General features: G+C 38.8%; 1 protein-coding gene across 2 annotated transcripts; it reads right to left on the reverse strand.

Moving 5' to 3' along the window:
- Positions 1 to 1914: 1914 nt before the first annotated feature.
- STX11 (syntaxin 11) lies at positions 1915 to 19954 on the reverse strand. 2 transcript variants are annotated; one of them, XM_006024239.3, is made up of 4 exons: positions 19936 to 19954; positions 19408 to 19557; positions 4698 to 4833; positions 1915 to 4333 (listed from the first exon to the last, which is right to left on the reverse strand). In XM_006024239.3, exon 4 carries the CDS (start codon positions 4326 to 4328, stop codon positions 3462 to 3464), a length of 867 nt encoding a protein of 288 aa, XP_006024301.1. In that variant the 5' UTR covers positions 4329 to 4333; positions 4698 to 4833; positions 19408 to 19557; positions 19936 to 19954; the 3' UTR covers positions 1915 to 3461. The 2 variants fall into 2 exon arrangements, with proteins under 2 accessions (XP_006024301.1, XP_006024300.1); XM_006024238.3 differs by lacking the exon at positions 4698 to 4833.
- Positions 19955 to 20185: the final 231 nt, after the last annotated feature.

A 20185-nucleotide genomic window follows, 5' to 3' on the forward strand; every position in this document is an offset into this window, starting at 1 on the left:
ATGCATAAGCTGGAAGAGATGCCAACTTTACCTCAGAACAGATATGTACCCATTCAAGAGGATGGTGAATGTTTGTTGTTGCAGAGGTTGAATTTAAAAATGAAGTGGTGACCCAATCTTTAGATGTCCTTATAATGTAGTTTAATCAAAGATGGGGAAAATATCTAATTGATTATTCCTAGTCACAGTACTCTTAGATATAGGCTCCTTTACTACTTCCATAAAACAATTGCATTTTTAAGCAATTACACTGGATTCTTCTCATTAAGGAATAGTATAGCTATGCAAACACACACACACACAATCTCTCTTAAGAGCCAAAGACACAAGATATGAATGATTATTAGTAATGTGGTGGTTTTAAACATACTCCTAAGGATCATCTAGGACAGGGGTGTCCAATTTGTTTGGCACTGCGGGCCATATTTAAATTGCAGGGCTTTACATGGCCTGGATCCAGGCTGCAGGGCTTTCCATTGGCCGTGCGGACTGTTAACAGTGATGTTAACCCCCACAGCTGCCAGGGCTGGTGTTTCAGCATGGCTCTGGAACCCAGGGAGTTAATGCCACCACTGCTTGTTCCCATTTTTCCCCTGCTATGAGTTTTAGTCCCTAGGGACAACTAAAATGCTGATTTTGGTGGTGGGTGGCGGAAGAGAGAAAGGCAAGCAGCACAAACTCCCTGGATTCCAGAGCCAAGCTAAAACAGCAGTTCCAGTACCTATCAGGATTAACATTGCTGTCACAAGGGCTTTAGCAGCTGTGTTGACAAGCCTCAGGCTGAATTAGACCTGTGGAAGTGGGTGTTTTAGCTTGTGAGAAGCCCCACAGGCCAAATGATCCACCTCCATAGGCCAGATCCAGCCTATGGTGATGTGGGCATTTGAAACTCATGTCTTAGAACCTTCAACTGGATCCTCTCTTGTAATGAAGGATCATCTTAAGTGTGTCCATAAAACACAGAAGGCAAGTTAAATATTCAAAACAAAATGGGTCCTTGTTACGAAGGCTTGACTTTGGCAGTGAATGTTGGTAGGAATTCCAGCAGTTCAGTAAGTTGGTGAAAGAGTTCATTTGGTTCACTGGCTTTTAGAGCAAAAGGTCAGACAATCAGTATACAAAGAACTATTTGGATCTATACAGATTCAACATGAAAACATCTGTTCCTTTACCTCTTTTCCTTTTAAGTACTTTTGGAACGTGCGTGCATAAAAACAGAAACACAATTATATTTGCACAGCTTTATGCAAGTCAAAATAGTTAAAATAAAGCAGGTTCTTCCTCCCTCCAGCTTTCTCCTACTTGATGTAGGTCTAGATTCTGACACCCTCCCTGTCCCCATATACAATACCTTTCTTCACAAGCAAACAGTTTCATTGACTAATGGAAATTACTTATGAAGTATGGGTTTGTCTCCTTGACAAACACATAGACATTAATAATGGCTGCCAGCATGTGAGGCACCCTATTCCCTTCCCCTCTTCTCTATTCAGTTTTGAAACAACTATAATACTGATAATTTTAAAACACCATTGTATACCACAATGACCTCTAGTTTAGAGGATCTTTTCATACAGAAAGTCTAGACACATGCTGGTATTTACTTCCATGCAATGAGAGGTTTTAGTTTAAGAACAAAGGCTTTGTCCATGGCTATTTCCCTAGCTTTTCCTCTGTATGCAAAGTCCTGCCTGACAAGAAAATATTTCTGGCTTGGCTATAAAAGCTTAAAAGTAGTTTCTATTTCTTTTTTTTTTTGTTATGTTGCAGTCTTATTATTTTGTAGCAGTTACAGAGTTCTGTATACTATATACATTCTGCACGCAAAAAGACAGGAAAAGAAACACTTCTTTGTGACTAGTGCAGGAAGATCATCCCAGAAAACCAAATACAAATATGTGAAATGTTAAAATCTTTATTAAAATATATAAAAAGAGGAAAAATTAAAATAAATGTCTCAAACCTCTGGAAAAATAGCTGGAACTTGATATAAAGTATCAATAAATCACAGTACAGCAGAAAAGTGCTCAGAAATACTATAGTTTCAGTAGTCCATGTACTTTTGTCTATGACCACTGTTCATTACTTCCAGTAACACAGAGCATAATGCTCTTCTGAAGTAAGGGACAAAATCTCCAGTTCTTTATCAAGTGAAACTCCTACTGAAACCAATGGGGGAAATGTGTTCAATTAAGGACTGTGAAATCTGGTCATTAAATTTGTTCTTCCTCCTTTCATTCTTACACCTTTTGTCCAAACCCAGTATGGCTACAGAAGGTTTAAGCAGAGGAAGACATTTTTCTCTCCAGACTCAGTGAAAGTGTCCAAGTGATGTGTAAATGCTGGTTCAGAAGGTATATTAAATAAAGGTGCCTATTTTTGTTCTCAATATACAGATTTCCCATATGTGGGAAATAGACCCCTTAGTCTTCATATCCTAATCAGAGTGAATTTTAATACTGTTAAGACTTCAAGCTATTTAATCCATAAGAACACGACATCAATACTTACAAAAATAAGTATATTGTCTTTACAATATAAATATTTCATTAAAAATCTTTGTGTGCGCACAATTTAAAAATGTTATATTTAGCCTTCCATTCAAGGGTGTTGTAATTACATATGAATTTACACACTGGACTGAAAAAAATTTTTTTGAGAGTGTCCATGGCAAAATTTTCAGTCCTCCACTCAATTAGAGCAAACCTTTAAATTAGGACAGCTTCAAATTGAGAGTATTTAATGATGGCCTAAATAAGAAGTGATTTGAAGAGGCCTTGATTCTGATCTTATTTAAAACCTGAGTAGATCTAAATTCACTTCATTCACTGCAACAGACTTCTATTGGTACAAAAGCCCAGTGACAGATAAGACTTAAGCTTAATCCTTGTGTAAAAAGTTTTACTTAGAACTAATCCTGTCTTTTGCTCATATATGAACAGCTTTACTGTTTCATTAAATTAATGTGGCAATGAAATGTGTAAGGTTTTGCAGGAAGTAGACTTCCACGTTCTTTAAATGCAGACAGATTTACTTACAAAAAAAACACAGATTAGGCCACTAACAGCAAAAGATCTGTACTTCATGCTGGCCCACTTTGGAATGTGGGGAAAAAACCCATTTTGTGATTCATCTTCAACAAATTATCAGCCCTTCTTCATTCTTTTGGTAGACTGAAGTATGCATTATCTCAGGAGGTGCTTTTAAAACCATTTTACCCTGAATTGCAGCTAAACAGGTCCAGTTTCAGTTGAAAACAGGCAATAAAATTATCTGCCACCAACATATGGTTTTTAATAATGCATAGGCTGAAGTACCTTAAGCAACTTTAAACAAGAGGAACAAACAAAACAAACAAAAATCTCCCCCAAACACTGTTTTAAGTAGTCGTTATGACAATATTATTTCTAATGTTCATTCTTAGAGCACGCTAAAAGTGGTTTGTAAAGGCCCGAGGAGAATCAGCTTTTGCAGCATGATAAACAGCAGCAGAGGATAGTACGGAAGGGGTGTTTTCTCCTGTATTCCAACGCTTTCTTCACCTGACCTTTAGCCTCTCCTACGTAGTCCTCAACATTTTGCACATTAATTTCGATGACATCAAAGGTATCTGCCTGTTGCTCCACCAGTATTGCTACTTGCAAAAAGAGCTCGTGAACCTCCCGGATGCGACTCTCCAACTTCATCAACTCTTTGTGACGTGTCTCTATCTCATTCAAGGCTGCACGAGCCCCTTTGACATCAGACAAGAGATTCTCAGAGAAAACATCCCACTTGCCTTGCTCAATCATATCCTCAATCTGATTACCAGAAACATCCTTGCCCATGACCTCCAGTTGTCTCTGAATCCGGATCTTGCAATTATCCCGTTGGTTCATCTCTGTCTCATTGTACGCAAACATGGCTTGTTGAAAGGCATGCATGAGGTCAACATAGTGGTCCTTTGATACACGAGCTACGACAGAGACTGCACCAAAGTTTGTTTCTGCATCTTCAGTGAAGTCTCTCATTGTCTGGAGTTTTCTGTGGATGCCTTCTCCACGAGCCTTGATGTCTTTGGCAATGCTGTTGGTATCTCGCTTGATGCTGCTGAGACGGCGCATGGAAGTAAGGAAGCGCTTATTTTGTTTGCCTAGGCGCTTGATGTCCTCTTTCAGGTGGTTGTTTTCTGTTCTGACAGTCTGGATGTCTTTATAAAGAGATGCAAGGGCATAATCAGTCTCATACAGGAGAGTTTCAGTTGGTGAACTGATGTCATTTTCATCATTAGGAAACTGTTGGTTATAAATCCTGGCTAATTCACACAGTTCAAATAACCGGTCTCTCATCCTGCCTGGAGGAAAAAAGTGGGGGAAGGGGAAGAACAAAGAAGATGTTAAATTAGAAGCAATTTACAATGGACAGAGTTCCTTCCCATTCAAATTATCTAGAATAAGACACAACAAAAGTACCAGAGTCTCTGAACTTCACACAACTCACTGAATGAAAAAGTTCTAAACACTGGTGATTCAGGACACTGAATCAAAGTCAGGGCTCAAAATCCTCCCTTCTTCCCCCATTTTTAAATGGGTTTTTAGAAAAGGACATAAACAAACATTTTCAAAACAAAGCAAAACATTACCACAGAAGAAACGTCTATTAACAAATTAAGGCTTAACTATAAGAAATAGTCAATTATGAGTAATGTGTGTACATACCAGTAGAAACCTAACTGAAAATTCAAGATGTCCCTTCACAATGTCTGGATTAAGACTGTTCAATGTAAATCACCAATCCTGCTAATCAGAGGCTTTAAGATTCTGCATTTGCATTTTCTCCTTCAGTGGAACTTGTCTGTACAGGACAAATGCATTTACAAGAAGTATGATAAGGAAGGAATTATTACAAAGAAAATTCAGGCTGGGATTTTCAAAAGGGAACAAGTTTGTTGCAATAGCACTTAGACACTCAGTCAGGATTTGGGCCCACTAGATGCCACAAAAAGCACATGACATGCCAGTATTACTCTGATCATAAAAAACTTGCTTCCATATTCTTATCATAGAAATATTTAGCACACTTATTGTATTTTATTCTCTCTGTATAGATCACAATCCGTTAGACCTCAGTTCTATACAGCACCTAATTTGCTTGAGTGTTGAATCTGCAACAGCTGCACAACCACATCTGTACTGAGTTAAAGTGAAACCTAAAACTAAACTGGTTATTTGAGAAGCAATCCCTCCCATTATTTGCATTACTGCATGGCTATTTTCAATTTTTGGCTATTTTGGACATACTGAACTATAGAAATACAAAGTGAGTGAGAAACCTGTACAAGCCAATTACAGTACTGAATTTAACTTTCAATTAATCAGACTGTTTATATGAAACTAAAACAGAGCCCACATATGCCTCTGTCAAGTTACACTTAAATCCTAGTGTCCGTTTCAGCTTCTGACTGGAATGCAACCTCCATGACATCATTCAAGTCAGAGAGAAAAATTTCTAGTAATAAAAACTATAGATGACAATGGTACCCTTGGTTTTCTGTATTTTAACACTATCCTGAACTTTGTTTTGGCTCATATTTTAATTTCTCCAGGGAGGTCCTAAAGTAGTCTTTACAAAATGTACTACCCATCAGGGAGTAACTAATAGGTTAAAGTAAAAAGCGCAGCTGTTCCCAAAGAGGATAAGCCTAGAGCTCAGGGAAATTAAAAGTGCAAATTAACGATTTGCTGCACAGCATTTATGTTAAAAAACCCATAGTTACATCTGTCCCACCACTCACCTTCCTTTTCAACACATACTTTAGTGAAGTTTTGTAGTTTAGGCCTGGCAGGGACCTTGCCAGGGATTTTAAAGAGCTCTTAATTTATAATTGTATAAACGCTTACAAGTATGCTCAACTCTATTTACTTTAAACATGTCCAGTGTCTTAATGCTTGAAGGATCAGGGACTAAGGGTTTGTCTACAAGATAAAACTCTGACATACTGATAGATTTTTACAGATATATACAATATGTATACAGTGCAGACACTCTCATACTGGTATAAGTGGCTTCTTTAATTTAATCCTCTTCCAAGGCAACATTAGTTTAAAAATACCTCCACAAACAAAATTAAACTAAACAAAAACAAACAAAAAACAAAGTCCCCCCAAACCTAAAAAAAAATCTTTTACATGCATCCTAGCATGAATACGCATTTGAGAGCATACATCTGCAAGTCTAACTGCTTTAACTTCAGGCTATGCAGAACACAAACAAGATAGTAGGAAGTAGCATGCTTTCTACCTCCTTTCACAAAAAAACAAGATAAAGCTCATCTGCTTCATATAACAGAGAATAAAAGAGTCTGTGTATGCATCTTAAAATGAAGATTACTTGCAGACATTCCTGCCAGAATTAATGGACCAAGATTTTCCAACTCTGAAGGGTATTTTTTAGGTAACAATTTTGAAATGAAGAAAAGCAACTGAGTCCATGTGGAGACAGGTATAAATACAGGAAAGGTAGGAGAAGGGCAACAGTTAACCAACAATCTCAGATGATTTGGGACTTGCCTTGCCCTTTAACTCTTTTTCTGAACACTTCTTGTTACATGTGTACATACATTAAGTGCACATTCCATTTAGATAATTAAGCTGTCAGTTACAGGCCTTCAGTAACTAACAGCTTAATTGTCTCTCTGGAGTTTACTTCCTTTCATATCTTGGGCTTCTAGCCACCGCTATGATCCTTGCAATCTCAGACCAAGCCTTGAGCTGCCTATGTACTAAAATCAGTTATTTCAGGAGACCTGACTTATGTTTAGTACCTGAAGTTGTTTCCTCCCATATTATTATATTAGGGATATAAACCCCTAATATAAAATCCTAATTATATTAGGATATAAACCCTATCACTAAACCATATGCAATTGCACAGTTAATAGATACTAGCTGTGACGTATTTATGAGAGAGACAGTATAACAGCATAAAATCTGGTATGCAAGTGCTTGTTTCCAAAAGATTTTTAAAAAATGTAATGAAAAATAAAGAAAGGGGATTCTTTACATTTAATACAGTGAATCACACTGGCACAGGGCTTGGAGTGAGATTTATTTCTAGGTTAGTGCCCTGATATGTTTTAAGTATCAGGATTCTTCCTTTTACTGGCTACTGGGCATGTCTACCCGTGCATATACTGTGCGGTACGTTACTGCATAGTAAGTGGCTTTTAGACTGGTGTCTTAATGTGTAGGTGTTATTGTGCAGTAACGCTGTGTGTGCTCCAACTTGGGAATAAAGTAACTCCCAAGTTGAAGCACACACATAGTATTACTGTGCAGTAAGGCACCTACATGTGACTTACTGCGCAGTAACTAACTGGGCATAAATTTGCTACCTGCATCATGCTGGTAGCAAATTTACATCCAACTCGGCATAAGTCACCATAGTTACTGCACAGTATGGGAGCACATGTGTAGACATGAACCCATACTGCGCAGTAACTTTCGGTGTAGATGCACCCACTATAAAGTGCTACAAGTAGAGTGTGGCCATAAATGGAAAAACCAAAGAAAAAAACCTGAGAATTAAATACTAATACGAAAACACTTGAAAATTAATAGTGGACACTCCAGGGGCACCAGCCCTAAGTGAAATATCCAGCTTCATCTTGCCTGTTTCACAACTTCTCAAGAAAATACCCCAGCAGGAAGGTCAAATGAGCATATGTTTCAGTAGCATATGATGAAATTAAACAGGGTAAGGCAGATAATTTATCTGATGAAAACTACCCCTCCCCACCACCCAAGCTCACAAACTGCCCATAAGAAGATGAATATTGAAAAATGTCTATAATTAATATTGAAAATTAAGTTACCAGAATAATTTTTGTTTATGAATTATGAACAATACATATCAACTAGTCATGTTTTTATGCTATGCTGTTTTTGGTGATATACAGAAGGCAGGGTAGATATGAACTTTTAAAGACTGACTAAATAAAAGATGTGAGCATAAGCTTTTTTGGGTTGAAGCTCACTTCATCAGATGCCGATATATGGTCATACTATATGTTTCTGTTCCCTAACTGAATGAGCCTAACTTCAAATAAAGTTTATGATTCTATTTAACAAGTCAATTTAAAGTTTGGAGACCATGCTTCAATATTGGGGGTGGAAGGGAGACTATGATTAGCAAAATTGGTTTGTCAACTAGAAAATGTATAAATAATTATTATAAGTGGGAAATAACTACAGTTTGTACAAATTCCTCTAACATTTTGAATATTTGAAGAATGTCTGCAACATACTCTCAGTGCTACAGAGAACACATGCAGTAAAATATGAGGATAAATCAATGTTGGGTATTACCTCACAAAAGAAAAGGAAACACTGCCATGCTCAGTGGTCTAAGAAACTCAGTAAGTTAATAATGTTGATAACTTCTGACCTTTATGGAATACAGATTGCTAATTCCATCAAGCTGTTTATGAATTCTTACTATAGCAGAAGTAGTAAATAAGCATAATGACCCTAAGCCTCTTTTTAATGCTTGGGTGGATGAGAGTTATTTTAGTCTGAGAAGTCTGGTCATTCATACCCCAATGCAACACTACATATTATCAAACCTTTCCCCTCGTGTGTAAAATACTTCCGGTCTGCTTCAGACAGAAGATTTGATCTTCCAGGAAAATCTTGTAATGAATTAGTAATATGGGAAAACAACATAAAGGTTTGCTTTTTCCTTTTGGAAGGGGGGGAGGGGGGGAGGAAGAGGGAGTAGGAAGGAAGGGAGAGGATCAAAGGACGGTATTTATATTGATGAGATATTTTTGTACACACAGGCTTGAAGCTCATTTGAGTAACATTTAAAAGTTCCTCTTGGAATTTTAAAGGAAAAAAAACTCTTGTTCTTGGGTCAGATTTGTCTAAACAAATATTACATCCCAATACTACACAGCTGAAATCATGAAACAACATTAAATAATTTGGGCACTGAGGTGAAGTGCTCAATAGGCAAAATATGAATTTTGTTACACAAAAAACTTGTGGTTCAATGGAGACTCCTTGTTTGCCACCTGGGAGACCTGAGTTTGATTCTGCGATGTGCATATTACAGCCATCAAGGCACCAAATGTCTGGACTTGAGTCTGGCCTTTGGATTCTGTCTTAATGGCTTAAAAATAGAGATGGAAGGTCTTGGAAGCCTCCACTCCTCCCTAGACGTGTGTGTCAAAGGTCCTGGTGACCTCTCATGTATACACCACGCAACAGAAGAATTGATGGTTGCTAACTACAACCAAGTTAACAGAAGTAAGGAATTATTTCAATATGATCTTCTAGTAAGGAATCAGCAATTAAAGCCAAAAGAATATTTTATAAGAATCAAAATTATGCTTCCCAGCATATGCAACTGTTTACTTTCTGTACTTCAATCCATTTGGATGCAAAAACATTCTTATCAGACTATTGACACAGCACAGGCACTTTTGCTTTCTGTTTGTGAACAACCTTCATTTTTTGGTAGTCAGGCACCAGCCCAACACTAGGATGTCTGGGTTAAAACCACCACAGGAAGCCACGTAAAAATAGACAAACAAGTTTCATTGAAATTTAGAGAGTCATGAAAACATTTGTATAAATAGTAAAATGTAAATAGCTAAACCCACATCTCCCCTTTTAATACAGGGGAACTAAATCCTAAAATAAGTCCAAGTATTAAGTCCAAATTTACCTTTTGGAGGATCTGTACCATACTGTCATCTTCCCATGACAGAAACTGTTGTTAATCACAACCTTAAATAGCCTTCCCATGATACACAGCAAGATTACAAATGGCCTGTGTTGCAACAGGATTGCAACCACATGCAACTTTCTGTAACATCTGGCTACTGAATGGGTTGGGCAAGTCAGCCTTAAGTATAAGCAAAAACAAAACACCTCACACACAACTGTGTCTAACAATAAGAGGCTTCTTATTTAAACTCTCTCTCAAAACACAACAGTTGAAACAAGAAAATTTAGTAGCAGAGACAACCTAATAAATACACGCTGCAAAAAATTAGTTTTTACTATTGCTATTGCATTGTGAACCAGTTATTCCACCTTCATGGAGAATTAACCTTTCACAATTAGGAGGGAAAAAGTTGTCCTTTACCCTCAAAAAACTACTTACAAGCCTGGAAGGTTAATTTGAATTTTTCTGTTTAATTCAAAGAGACGGTAAGCCCCAACATGTACTAGAGTGGAGCTAAATATGGAACAGAAGATAGCACCAAACCATGAATAGCCTAAACTAAGAGAACACTCATCTATAGTTTTAAGATTTAGATACCTAGCACTCTGGGATTTCTGGGGAGGAAGAAAAGTGAAATTTCCACAGCCTTCAATGCAAGAATTCCCATCCTTATATACTGTCACATATGAAAACAATACAGCATCAATTATCATGTAAGAAAGTCTAAAAAAAGGTAAGATGGAAACATCTGTAAAATACATTTTGAACTATAACACTCAGTTTCCCTAGAGCCAATCCATACTATACAGTAATTCTCAGACCACAACTCCAACATCACAAGTGGCACTTCATCTTAAAACCTACAATGCTTTACAAAAAAATTATCAAAGGTGGGCTTTCATTTTATTTTAACTTTTAATTTGTAACTGCACGCATTGAATATCTTTCCTGCTATCACAAGTAACTCAAGATATGCTGTGCAAATATCAACTAACACACTTTTTTTTTCTTGCAAATAGGAACATGTTTGCCAGAAATCCATAAGGATCAGCATACTAGATCAGACCAGTAGGCTGGCTAGTTCAATAGCCTGCCAATAATAATAGCTGATACTACATGCATGAAAATGCAATAAACCCTTTACTGAAAAAGAATAATCTGTCTCAGAGTTTTTTTATAATGCCACAGTATCTTTCAGTAGCTTTCCATACTGCATACAGAGTAGGCAATACTAATGAAAGCTCACCCAGTCAGATCTGCTAAGTGTCCAACCATTCCTTTGTCTGTCAGTAGATTAGAATGCAGTCATAAGAATGCATTCGTGTCTTGCTATTACATAAAACCTGATTTAAGGAAAAGAAACGTTGATGCAAACTTAAGTATTTATTTTGCAACATGGAAACATTAATCAAGTGAGATTACTTTTTTTTGTTATGAACACAATAAATACTGTATGGATGTAATCATTATATCTGGAGACTGCTAGTGCAGTAGACTGTTATACAATATTAACTTGTTCTAACCAGCTTGAACAGATGTTTTTTACCATATTGACAAGTTGACATTTATTGTGTATTTTAATAGAAGACTGACAATCATCTTTTCATAAGACATCAGAAAGTTGACTAAGGTTATGTATGGTGTATTTTTAGAAGCTGCTGTGAATGGCAAACAGCTAGTTTTGAAGTTAATTGAGATCATATTATGCACAACATCAAAACTATTTGTTTTTGAACTCCGATCCGTGATTGAATGATCAGAACACAGCATTAATTGTTTGAACTGTTTTTAGGGGTTTTAGAACTTAAAAGAGAGGGGTTATATGAACCCAGGAGCCACAGGTTGTTTAGAGAAGGCATTGCATATTTTGAAGTAGTCATTTCCTGACTGTCTAGAAAATCAGGTTCTCCATTATATCCAGGAGCCAAGGGAACTGCAAATTTTCATTCCTTAGGTTATTCATCAATTCTCAAAGTTACATGTAAGCAAAGTCATATTCTAGTCACTGGGACCCTGTTGGTATACATTCTACTTGGCTTGGGTGTTATGAATGTGAGATGTTAGGACACCTTCCAAGTAGACCAAGCAGCTCTTACTGAAGCCAGAAAGGGGGTGAAGGAAGTTGAAAAAAAAGATTTTGGTTTACAGTTAAAGAAAATTCTTCCTCATGTTGGATGATACCCAATCCAACATGTAGAAACGCACAACATTTTTCTTGTGCAAGCCTAACTGTACCAGTTAGAAACCTAGAGACATATAGTAAAAGAGTATCACAAATTTAGCTTCACAACACTGCCTATTACCAGTTATTATTTTAGTTATTATTAACTAAAATTCTGGTTTTTATCCCTTCTGACAATTTGCTTTAAAACTGGCACATGCAGTGGTTTAATGTATCTTTTCCTTCCTTAGTAACATTAAGCTTTTATTGGTAAGTTTGCTTCCGCATGCACTGCCAACCTCCATCCTATATTCAAGTAATTCAGCACTCAGCAGCTTTGTTATTCAGTCCCCTCTCAAAGGATGTTGTCTTCTCTGAGCAAGTCATAAACCAGGTCTAATTTAAACATAGTTCCCCAGACATATCAGCTTTTAATGATAGTCCTTTCTTTTAGAGGCACTGTTTACACATTTGTCAACTCTCTTTCCTTGCTGACAAGCAAAACTAGACAAGCAGGCCTAGAAAAAAAATTAATCCAATAGCTGGTGCCTCTAGCAAAATGTAAACGAGACACTGACCTCTTGGAATGTTAATTGTCTTTGAAAGTTGTGCCCAACTAGTCCACATTTCTGTGGGAGTTCAACAACAGCTCAAAATGAACTTTTATTGGTGCACTCTTGAGTAGTACTTTCCAAATCTCTCCTATACATACCTCATACATTTCCCACATTTATTCCACTTTTATGTTTATCTTCCTATTACTAAGGCACAGCTTGTAGGCTTGTGCATACACACGCATCCACCCACCCACACTCAATTGTTCTATTTCCTACTGTTTTTGTACATTAGAGATGAGCAGTAACTTGAGTTGAAAAACCTACTAGCTATGTTCAAATAGAGCACACAACACATTAAGCAGCTCTTATTTTTCATTTAAATCACAGAATCACTTCTTGTGCCCTGCCAGGATTAATGGGCCAATAAGAAGGTTCTGCACAGCTGGTGAAGTACTACTGACAGTCTTATAGTCTCTTATCTTGTGTTAACAACAAAATGGTCCTTGAATACCACCACCCCCTCACAAATATGGCATTCATATAAAGAAAAAACACATGAGAATTGGAAGCTGGAGTACTAGCTATAACTGGATTCTGAGAACAATTTCTGAATGAATTGTGTTTGGTTTGGTGTCCTTTATACGAGGGCCTTGATTGAAACAATACAGTTGTCTTCAGCGTCATAGCTCATGAAGCAGAGAGAGCCTTAGTTTTTCTTGTTTGCTCTCTTCCCAAATACTGATAACTATTTTCCACTGAGGATCCAGCTTTTATGGCCACACCTACCTAAGCCTCTTGGGTAGGATTAGAAAGAGGATACATTAACACAGAGTTTTAATACACACTTTGACTTCCCCAATTCATTCTTGTTTTTTAGTCTACCTGCTTGCAATGGGCATTGACCAGAACTGCTATATTAAAAAGAATGCTCTGGAAGAGGAAATCTTCATATAACCTGGAAGTCCTGAGACTAGTAGACCCATCATAGTGGCTTTTGTAAACACTGGTTCATCACAATGCCACTCTGAGGGCATTTTGATTTATTTCTTCAGATGATTACAAAATACAGCCAAAGCCACCCATCCAGCATTCTGATCAGACACCTCAAGTAACTGACAGTCCCCATGTAAGAACAAGATAGACATTCCATCCTTTTGTGCAGTATTAAAAACAGGACAGAAAAATTAAGCAATTTGAATAGATCGGCAATTCTATACCAGGGTGCCACAGCGAGGGTGCCAGGAGACCCTTTAAAGGGTGCTGTGCAATACTGGCACTGTTAGGTCTGCAAACACCTGCACTTAGTTCACAAGAAACCTTGAAGTAAACCCAGAACTTCAAATAGGAATCCAGTGTCAAAGCCATGTACTTGTTGCTGTCTTTCTGAATTCTTTGCACCAGAAGCAGAGGCATAGCAGGGCAGCCCTGCCTCTGGAGAAGCCACAATGCATAAGGCAGCACGGGTTGCTATTGTGCCAATAGCTATTTTTGCACCCTTCCACAGCCCATACAAAGGTAGCACCCGGGGCTGCTGCCCCAGCCATTCCCTTAGTTATACTTCTGAACAAAAGAATTGCTCTTTTATTATTCCATAGTGTAAAACAAGTAAAAGCAAAGACCTGGCATTTTCTCAGGAGTTTACTGAGCCTAACAAGGTTTTGAACCACTGGGAAAAGACACATAGGAGGACTGCGTCCTTATCGATACCAGTAGATTATAAATATGCAAATCACAGAATAACAATGAAGTAGATACAACTAATATAAGCAGTAGAACACCACCGTCCATGCATTTCTGAGCAATGACTACATGTTTGGAGTCATAATGAATCAAAGGCAAAGGAATCATGCTAAGTGCTTACACATACACAGTGCTTTATAAATTCAAAGCACTGTAGCAACTTTACCTAATTAATCCCTGTAAGACTGATAGCATCAAGTGACTGTCGGTGTACAGGTACAATAGAAATACTATTGCAATTATATGATTGCACTAATAAAAAATTAACAAGGAAGATATTAAACACAAGTAGAAACAGGAGATTTTCAGTTACCAGTCAGAATTTGGCTCATTGCAGTGCTAACCCCTTCATTCCCCAAAATTTATAGCTTAAAGTACATAATATTTTAACAAAATATAAAGCAACTAGAATAGAAGAGAAACATTTATATTCTTGCATATGTTTTCTGACGATACACATTTTAAAAACCATATTCCATCACAATATAATCACAAGAGATTGTTTGTCAATACTGTAGTTCTATTCAACTAGAATTAGTGCATGTTGCATTTAGGGCCCAATTCTGGGCTCTACCACAACTTTTACAGCAACTGTAAAGAGACTAAAAAAAGTCATCTTAACTAGCCCCTGGAAAACACTCCAACAGTTACACATATGCTCTCAACAAGCTCAATGCAGGGACATGGTATGAACAGTGGAATACTTTGTCTTGACTCTTCTGGAGTAAAAGCAATCCATCAGGGGCTGTCTACACCTTATGCTATGGACTGCACAGGCATATTGAACTGCCAAGAATCCTATGGGTGTGAAGACACATTTTCAATACGAATCTTCCCTTTCTATCCATCCCCCTCCACTACCTGCACATGCACACTATTCCACTCTAAGAGACAGAACAATTTCTGGTTCCTAGTTCATAACTACAAGATGCTGACGTGATTGAAAACATAGGCACTGGGTCCAATGCTGCACCTCTGTTCTAAACCACCTCCCACCTAGCACAAGAGTACACAGTAAGTGATCTTTGCTAGAAGCATTTTTTATTATTTTCAGAGAAGCAAATTGAAACTAAATTTGAGACTAAAGCAGATCTACTCCAGATGAAGCATATGAAAACACCATCTTCTTCCCCTCCCCCCATACTTGGAGCTAAAACCACCATGAGAATATTAAACTCTACTACTTGCACACTTCAAGCAGTAGCGTGTAGTCTGCACAGACCACTGGTTAAAGAGTTACATAAACTATAAAACCAATCAACCAACAAGACTGGCTTGCATAGCAAGGATTCCCCTGAACACAAAGGGGAAATTTTCAGTTCTGTTACACATGACATGAGAGAGGATGACAAGGATGTGCAAGTGTAACTAGGGATGACATGACCTATGGTGCTTGGAGTATTCTTTCCTAATCAGGCTTATGTAAACTCAGTCAGGTATTATTCTTTTTTTTTTTTGTTAGGAAACTAAAGATCTAATGAGATAAGAAAGCACCTAATGAGCAATGCAGAAAAGGCTGCAGCATTCAAAAGTGTTCTTTGTTTCAGACTGAAAAAAAAAGGTTAATTGTGGCCAGATATGTAAAAATAGCTTTAAACAATGGGACTAATCCAAGGCCCCACACAGGTGCAACCAGGGGCAGAACAGGTTAAATCAGGGGGTTTCAGCCTTTTTTTAAATAAGTGTACCCCCAGTGGCCCCTTTTTAGTAAGTGTAACCCCAGGGGTGTGGGGTGAGGAGTGGCCAGACACAGAGCGGGGGTGGGGGGGAGGGAAGAGGGGAAGTGGCTGGACATGGAGCAGGGGCATGACAAGCCATGGAGCAGCAGCAGTGTGGCGTCTGTGCAACCCTGCTCTCCTATGAGGCAGTGGTGCAGGGTTGCAGCGCTGTGTCCCTACCCGTCCCCACATACCCCCTGAGACCTGTCAAAGTACCCCCAGGGGTACACTTACCCCCGGTTGACAACCCCTGGGTTAAATAATATCAAGATCAGACAGACGTTTTTAAGTCAGCAGGGTCTGATGAAATTCACCCTTCACTACTTAAGGAACAAGACAAAGTGATCTCTGAACCATCAGTAATTTTCTTTGAGTACTCAAGGACAAGAGGGGAGATCCCAAGGGACTGGAGAAAGGCAAAAAAAAAAAATCCATGTTTTAAAGAAGGGAAAAAAGTAGGATCTACAGAAATCACAATAATAGGCAACCATCGATCCTCTGGATCATAGTGTACACATAAGAAGTCTATAACCATCACACCAAGATCTTTGATGTGTACATTTAAGCAAGAATATGGAGAAGTGGAGGCTGCTCAAGACCCCTTTAGATCATTCAGACAGAATCTAAAGGCCACACCAAGCCCAGTGCCTCAGTGGTTGTAGCTTCTACCAGAGAGCAACAGATAAGAACTACTGCTGTCTCGCTAATGCCTCAGCGAGGGCATGTTTCTATCAGGATGATGTCCCTTAGCCTTTCTCCAACCAGAGAGTACCCAAAGGCAGTAGAGGCTAGAGTTTTGAGGAGCCTATACTCACTTTCCTTTAGAGGTTGCAACATTATGGCATTTTATAGAACCTACCTCACCACAAGAAGCTCCACCACATTGCTACCAGGCCCTGCAGTTGGACACAGTTTGCAGTTGTACCCAGGACCAATCAAGAGAGAAATACAGGGCATGTCTACACATGTGCTTTAATGCACATTAAAAGCATCACAAAAAACCCTGTGTGCTTTCGTTAAAATAGGCTAATGCTCATTTTTCTAGTACTTCACAATGGAGGTACTAGATTGAATGTACATTACCCAATGTATAAATCTAAAGACAACTGAAGATGAAAAGTCAAATGTATTTACCGTATAAAAAAGGGAAACTTTAAAAAAAAGGGAAAGGAGAGACAAGTTTTTCCAACATATAAGAAATTGTTAAAAGGAAGACAATGATCAATTTGTTTACCATATCCCCTCAGCATAGGAGGAGAACTTCTTAATCTGCTGTGAAGATATTGTTTTAATACTGGGAAAATAGTTTCAACCACAAAGATACTAAAACACAAACATAAAAGTTGTTGACTCTCCTTCACTGGTGTTTTTAAAAACAAGTTAGACAGTCCTCTGCTGGGAATGGTAAAGGCATTCTTGATCTTGCCTCTGAGCTGTGACTTGGTTTAGATGGTCTGTTGAGGTCACTTCCAACTCTTCACTTTTATGGATTCTTTTCCTCTCTCCCCCACTCCCAACTTCATTCCAAGCCATAAATAGTCCAAGGGCTTCTCTTATACAGTAATGTATTATAGAACTATTCCTCTCCTTCCCCCTCTCCCTTCAATATCCTCACTTCCATTATTTTTGCACCATAAAGCATCAAGAAATTACTTTGGTATAGCAACCAGTATTTCTCTTTCTAGACCAGACTTTATCTACTGTTAAATGTGTTACACCTTTGCCTCACCAAGGTCTTCTCTCTTTTTCATGCTACTGCCCTACCCTCCTGCAAAAAATCTGAAACATACACAATACACAGAAGTATGGGTATAGAAGTATCAGTAACAGTAGTAACTAACCTCCCCATGGCAGCAGTATAGTAATTACAGTAAAAAAGGCTAACAGCAGGAAGCCTAACCGTATGACTGATAATGATAATCTTCAAGTGTGAGTGATATGGCATGTGACTTTGTATGCAACTGTATTGATCTCAATTTCAAGATGAGAAATTACCTTTAGAAAACTATAAGATGAAATATTGGTGAATGGAGGAAAGAACACTAACTCCTAAAGATGGGAGGATGTTGCAGAGGGATCACTGGGTTAGTATACACTCATAGGAAGACGGTCACACCCAGGATAGGGAACCCTTCTTCCACTGCACTCCCCAAATCATTGCTATTCTGATCTGGAAGCAGAGAATTCCTTCTTCATTCCAAATCCGAGCATTACTTTGATCATGAATGGCAGGGCAAGACCCTCCTGAGAGGTACCCGATAAGTTTCTAAGTGTTGCCAGAACCACCAGTACATCCCAGTCCACACCCGCTCTGTGGCCAGCGTTTGAGAAGCCCTCCCAATCTTCAACCCCCTCTTCCCCCCCCAAAAATAAAAGAAAATCAATAAATTTGGAGGGGGAGGTGGGACATGGATGATTCTATTCTGATCCTTACAGGCAACCAGCAGAAACGCAGATGCACATAACTGCCAGAACCCTCCAGCAGAGCCAAAACCTATCAGCCTGAAGTGGGGATTGCAAATCTTGGATTACACCAGTTACAAGGACTGGTTATTGATTCAAGAACACTACAGTCTCATCAGATTATTTTTTCCCTAAAATTCAAACTCCATCTTGAAATGATTCAGGTTCTTTGCCTTCACCTATCCATAGCATTATACAAAGTATATGCCCCTGGAGAGCATAGTCACTTAATAACTAGTGAACATTAATTAATCCTATCACTCCTTAGATACAGGGCATCATAAGAAACAGATAACTAAAAGGAGTCTGCCTCAAATTTTTTCCATCTGCAAAATAGGAATAATGGAAGCAGTAAGACTAAATAGCACTTTGAAAAAAAACAGAGTGCTATTTAAAACAGTGCAATAGTATCATCAGGGAAACAGAAAAAGGCAAGTTCCCCTCATATTTTGGTGTTATCTGGGAGAACCATTATTTCCTTCTTTAATCTATGCCTACGTTTAGTTCCTATATTTTTGTTCTCTGCACACAGTTGTAAAAGAAGAAAAAAGTCTAGAGACATGGAACTGGTCTGGTGAGCATTTATTAGGTCAATGCTAGCCCTCCAGTCACTTCCTGTCTGATATCTCACAGCGACACTAGGCCACCTCAGGCAAATTACAGTGCTATATATGTAGAGGTACATTTTGGAAGGCACATTAATTGTAATCATTTAATGGGATGTTATATAAGAAAGCTAGACTTTTTTGGTAGAAAGCTACCATAAAAACAAAATTAGGGTAGCATCAAAAGATTGACTTTAGAACTGACAACACTTAAAAACAAAACAAAAAATGAATTTAACAGTTTTGAACCAAGCATTATAAGTTTACTTTTTCAATCTAGTGCTTCCCTTGAAAAGCAGATGCTCTCATCTCTTCTTAAAAAAAAAAAGAGGAAGAAAAGAGACAAAAAAAGAGATACAAAATAGTATTCATAAGCATAGCCAGACTCAGAATACAAGCTAGTTCCCATATGATAAAGCCATTTGGCCTCTGAAAGTGCTACAGTGCTTTACCTTTGCCTCCTGAATGTTGTATTGGACCAGTGATTCTCAGTACTTTTAGGGTCCAGGCCCCACTTGATAAATCCAAGGCACCCTTCAGACAATGGCAGCTCCTAGTTTTCACTTGGCTTTTTACCTCAGGAAATAAAGCAAATTCTTCCACTGCAAAGAACACAACAGATTGAACATTATGAATTCCTACCTGAAATCCCTGAGTTGGTCTTGCAAATCATGTTAGCACACCTGTTACGTGTGCTACAACTGTGAGGCACCCTCAAAAGGATGTCAAGGCATCCTGAGGCGGAGGACAACCGATGTCAAGGCATCCCGAGACGGGGGGACAACCAATGTCAAGGCATCCCGAGGCGCCCTGGTCCCCTGGTTGAGAATCCCCGTACCAGACATCACCAGCCATAAAGAAGACATCACCAGCTTCTCCATAAAGAAGCCAAACTGGTTGGAAAATGATCCCATGGAGGTTCAAGCCGTCTTGAAACAGGCCCATGACTTTTCCTTTGTGTCAGGGCAGTCATTCCCCACCTCTGGAGGGAGATGGCTCCCGCTGGGGTCTTGAGGCCAAGGAGAAGGGGGCCCTCAAGTGTCCAGCTCCTGGCTGGAGAGCGCCCCGCCACCCAGCACACGACTGCTTCCACACGACCCCCTTCCTCCCTTCCCAAGCCAGGTTTCTTGGCCCGCCCTCCCTCCCTCCCTTACAGCACTGAGCTCTGCCCCAGCAGCTGCAGGGAACCCCGGGGTCCCCCAGAGGAGGGGGGGAGGGAGGGAGGGAGGC

Source organism: Alligator sinensis, unplaced genomic scaffold, assembly GCF_000455745.1.
Source record: "Alligator sinensis unplaced genomic scaffold, ASM45574v1 scaffold153_1, whole genome shotgun sequence".
Classification (NCBI taxonomy): domain Eukaryota; kingdom Metazoa; phylum Chordata; order Crocodylia; family Alligatoridae; genus Alligator; species Alligator sinensis.

What these genes read in the sequence shown, in the direction of transcription:
- STX11 (XM_006024238.3), bottom strand. Translation starts at nt 4,328, where the DNA reads ATGAGAGACCGGTTATTTGAACTGTGTGAATTAGCCAGGATTTATAAC.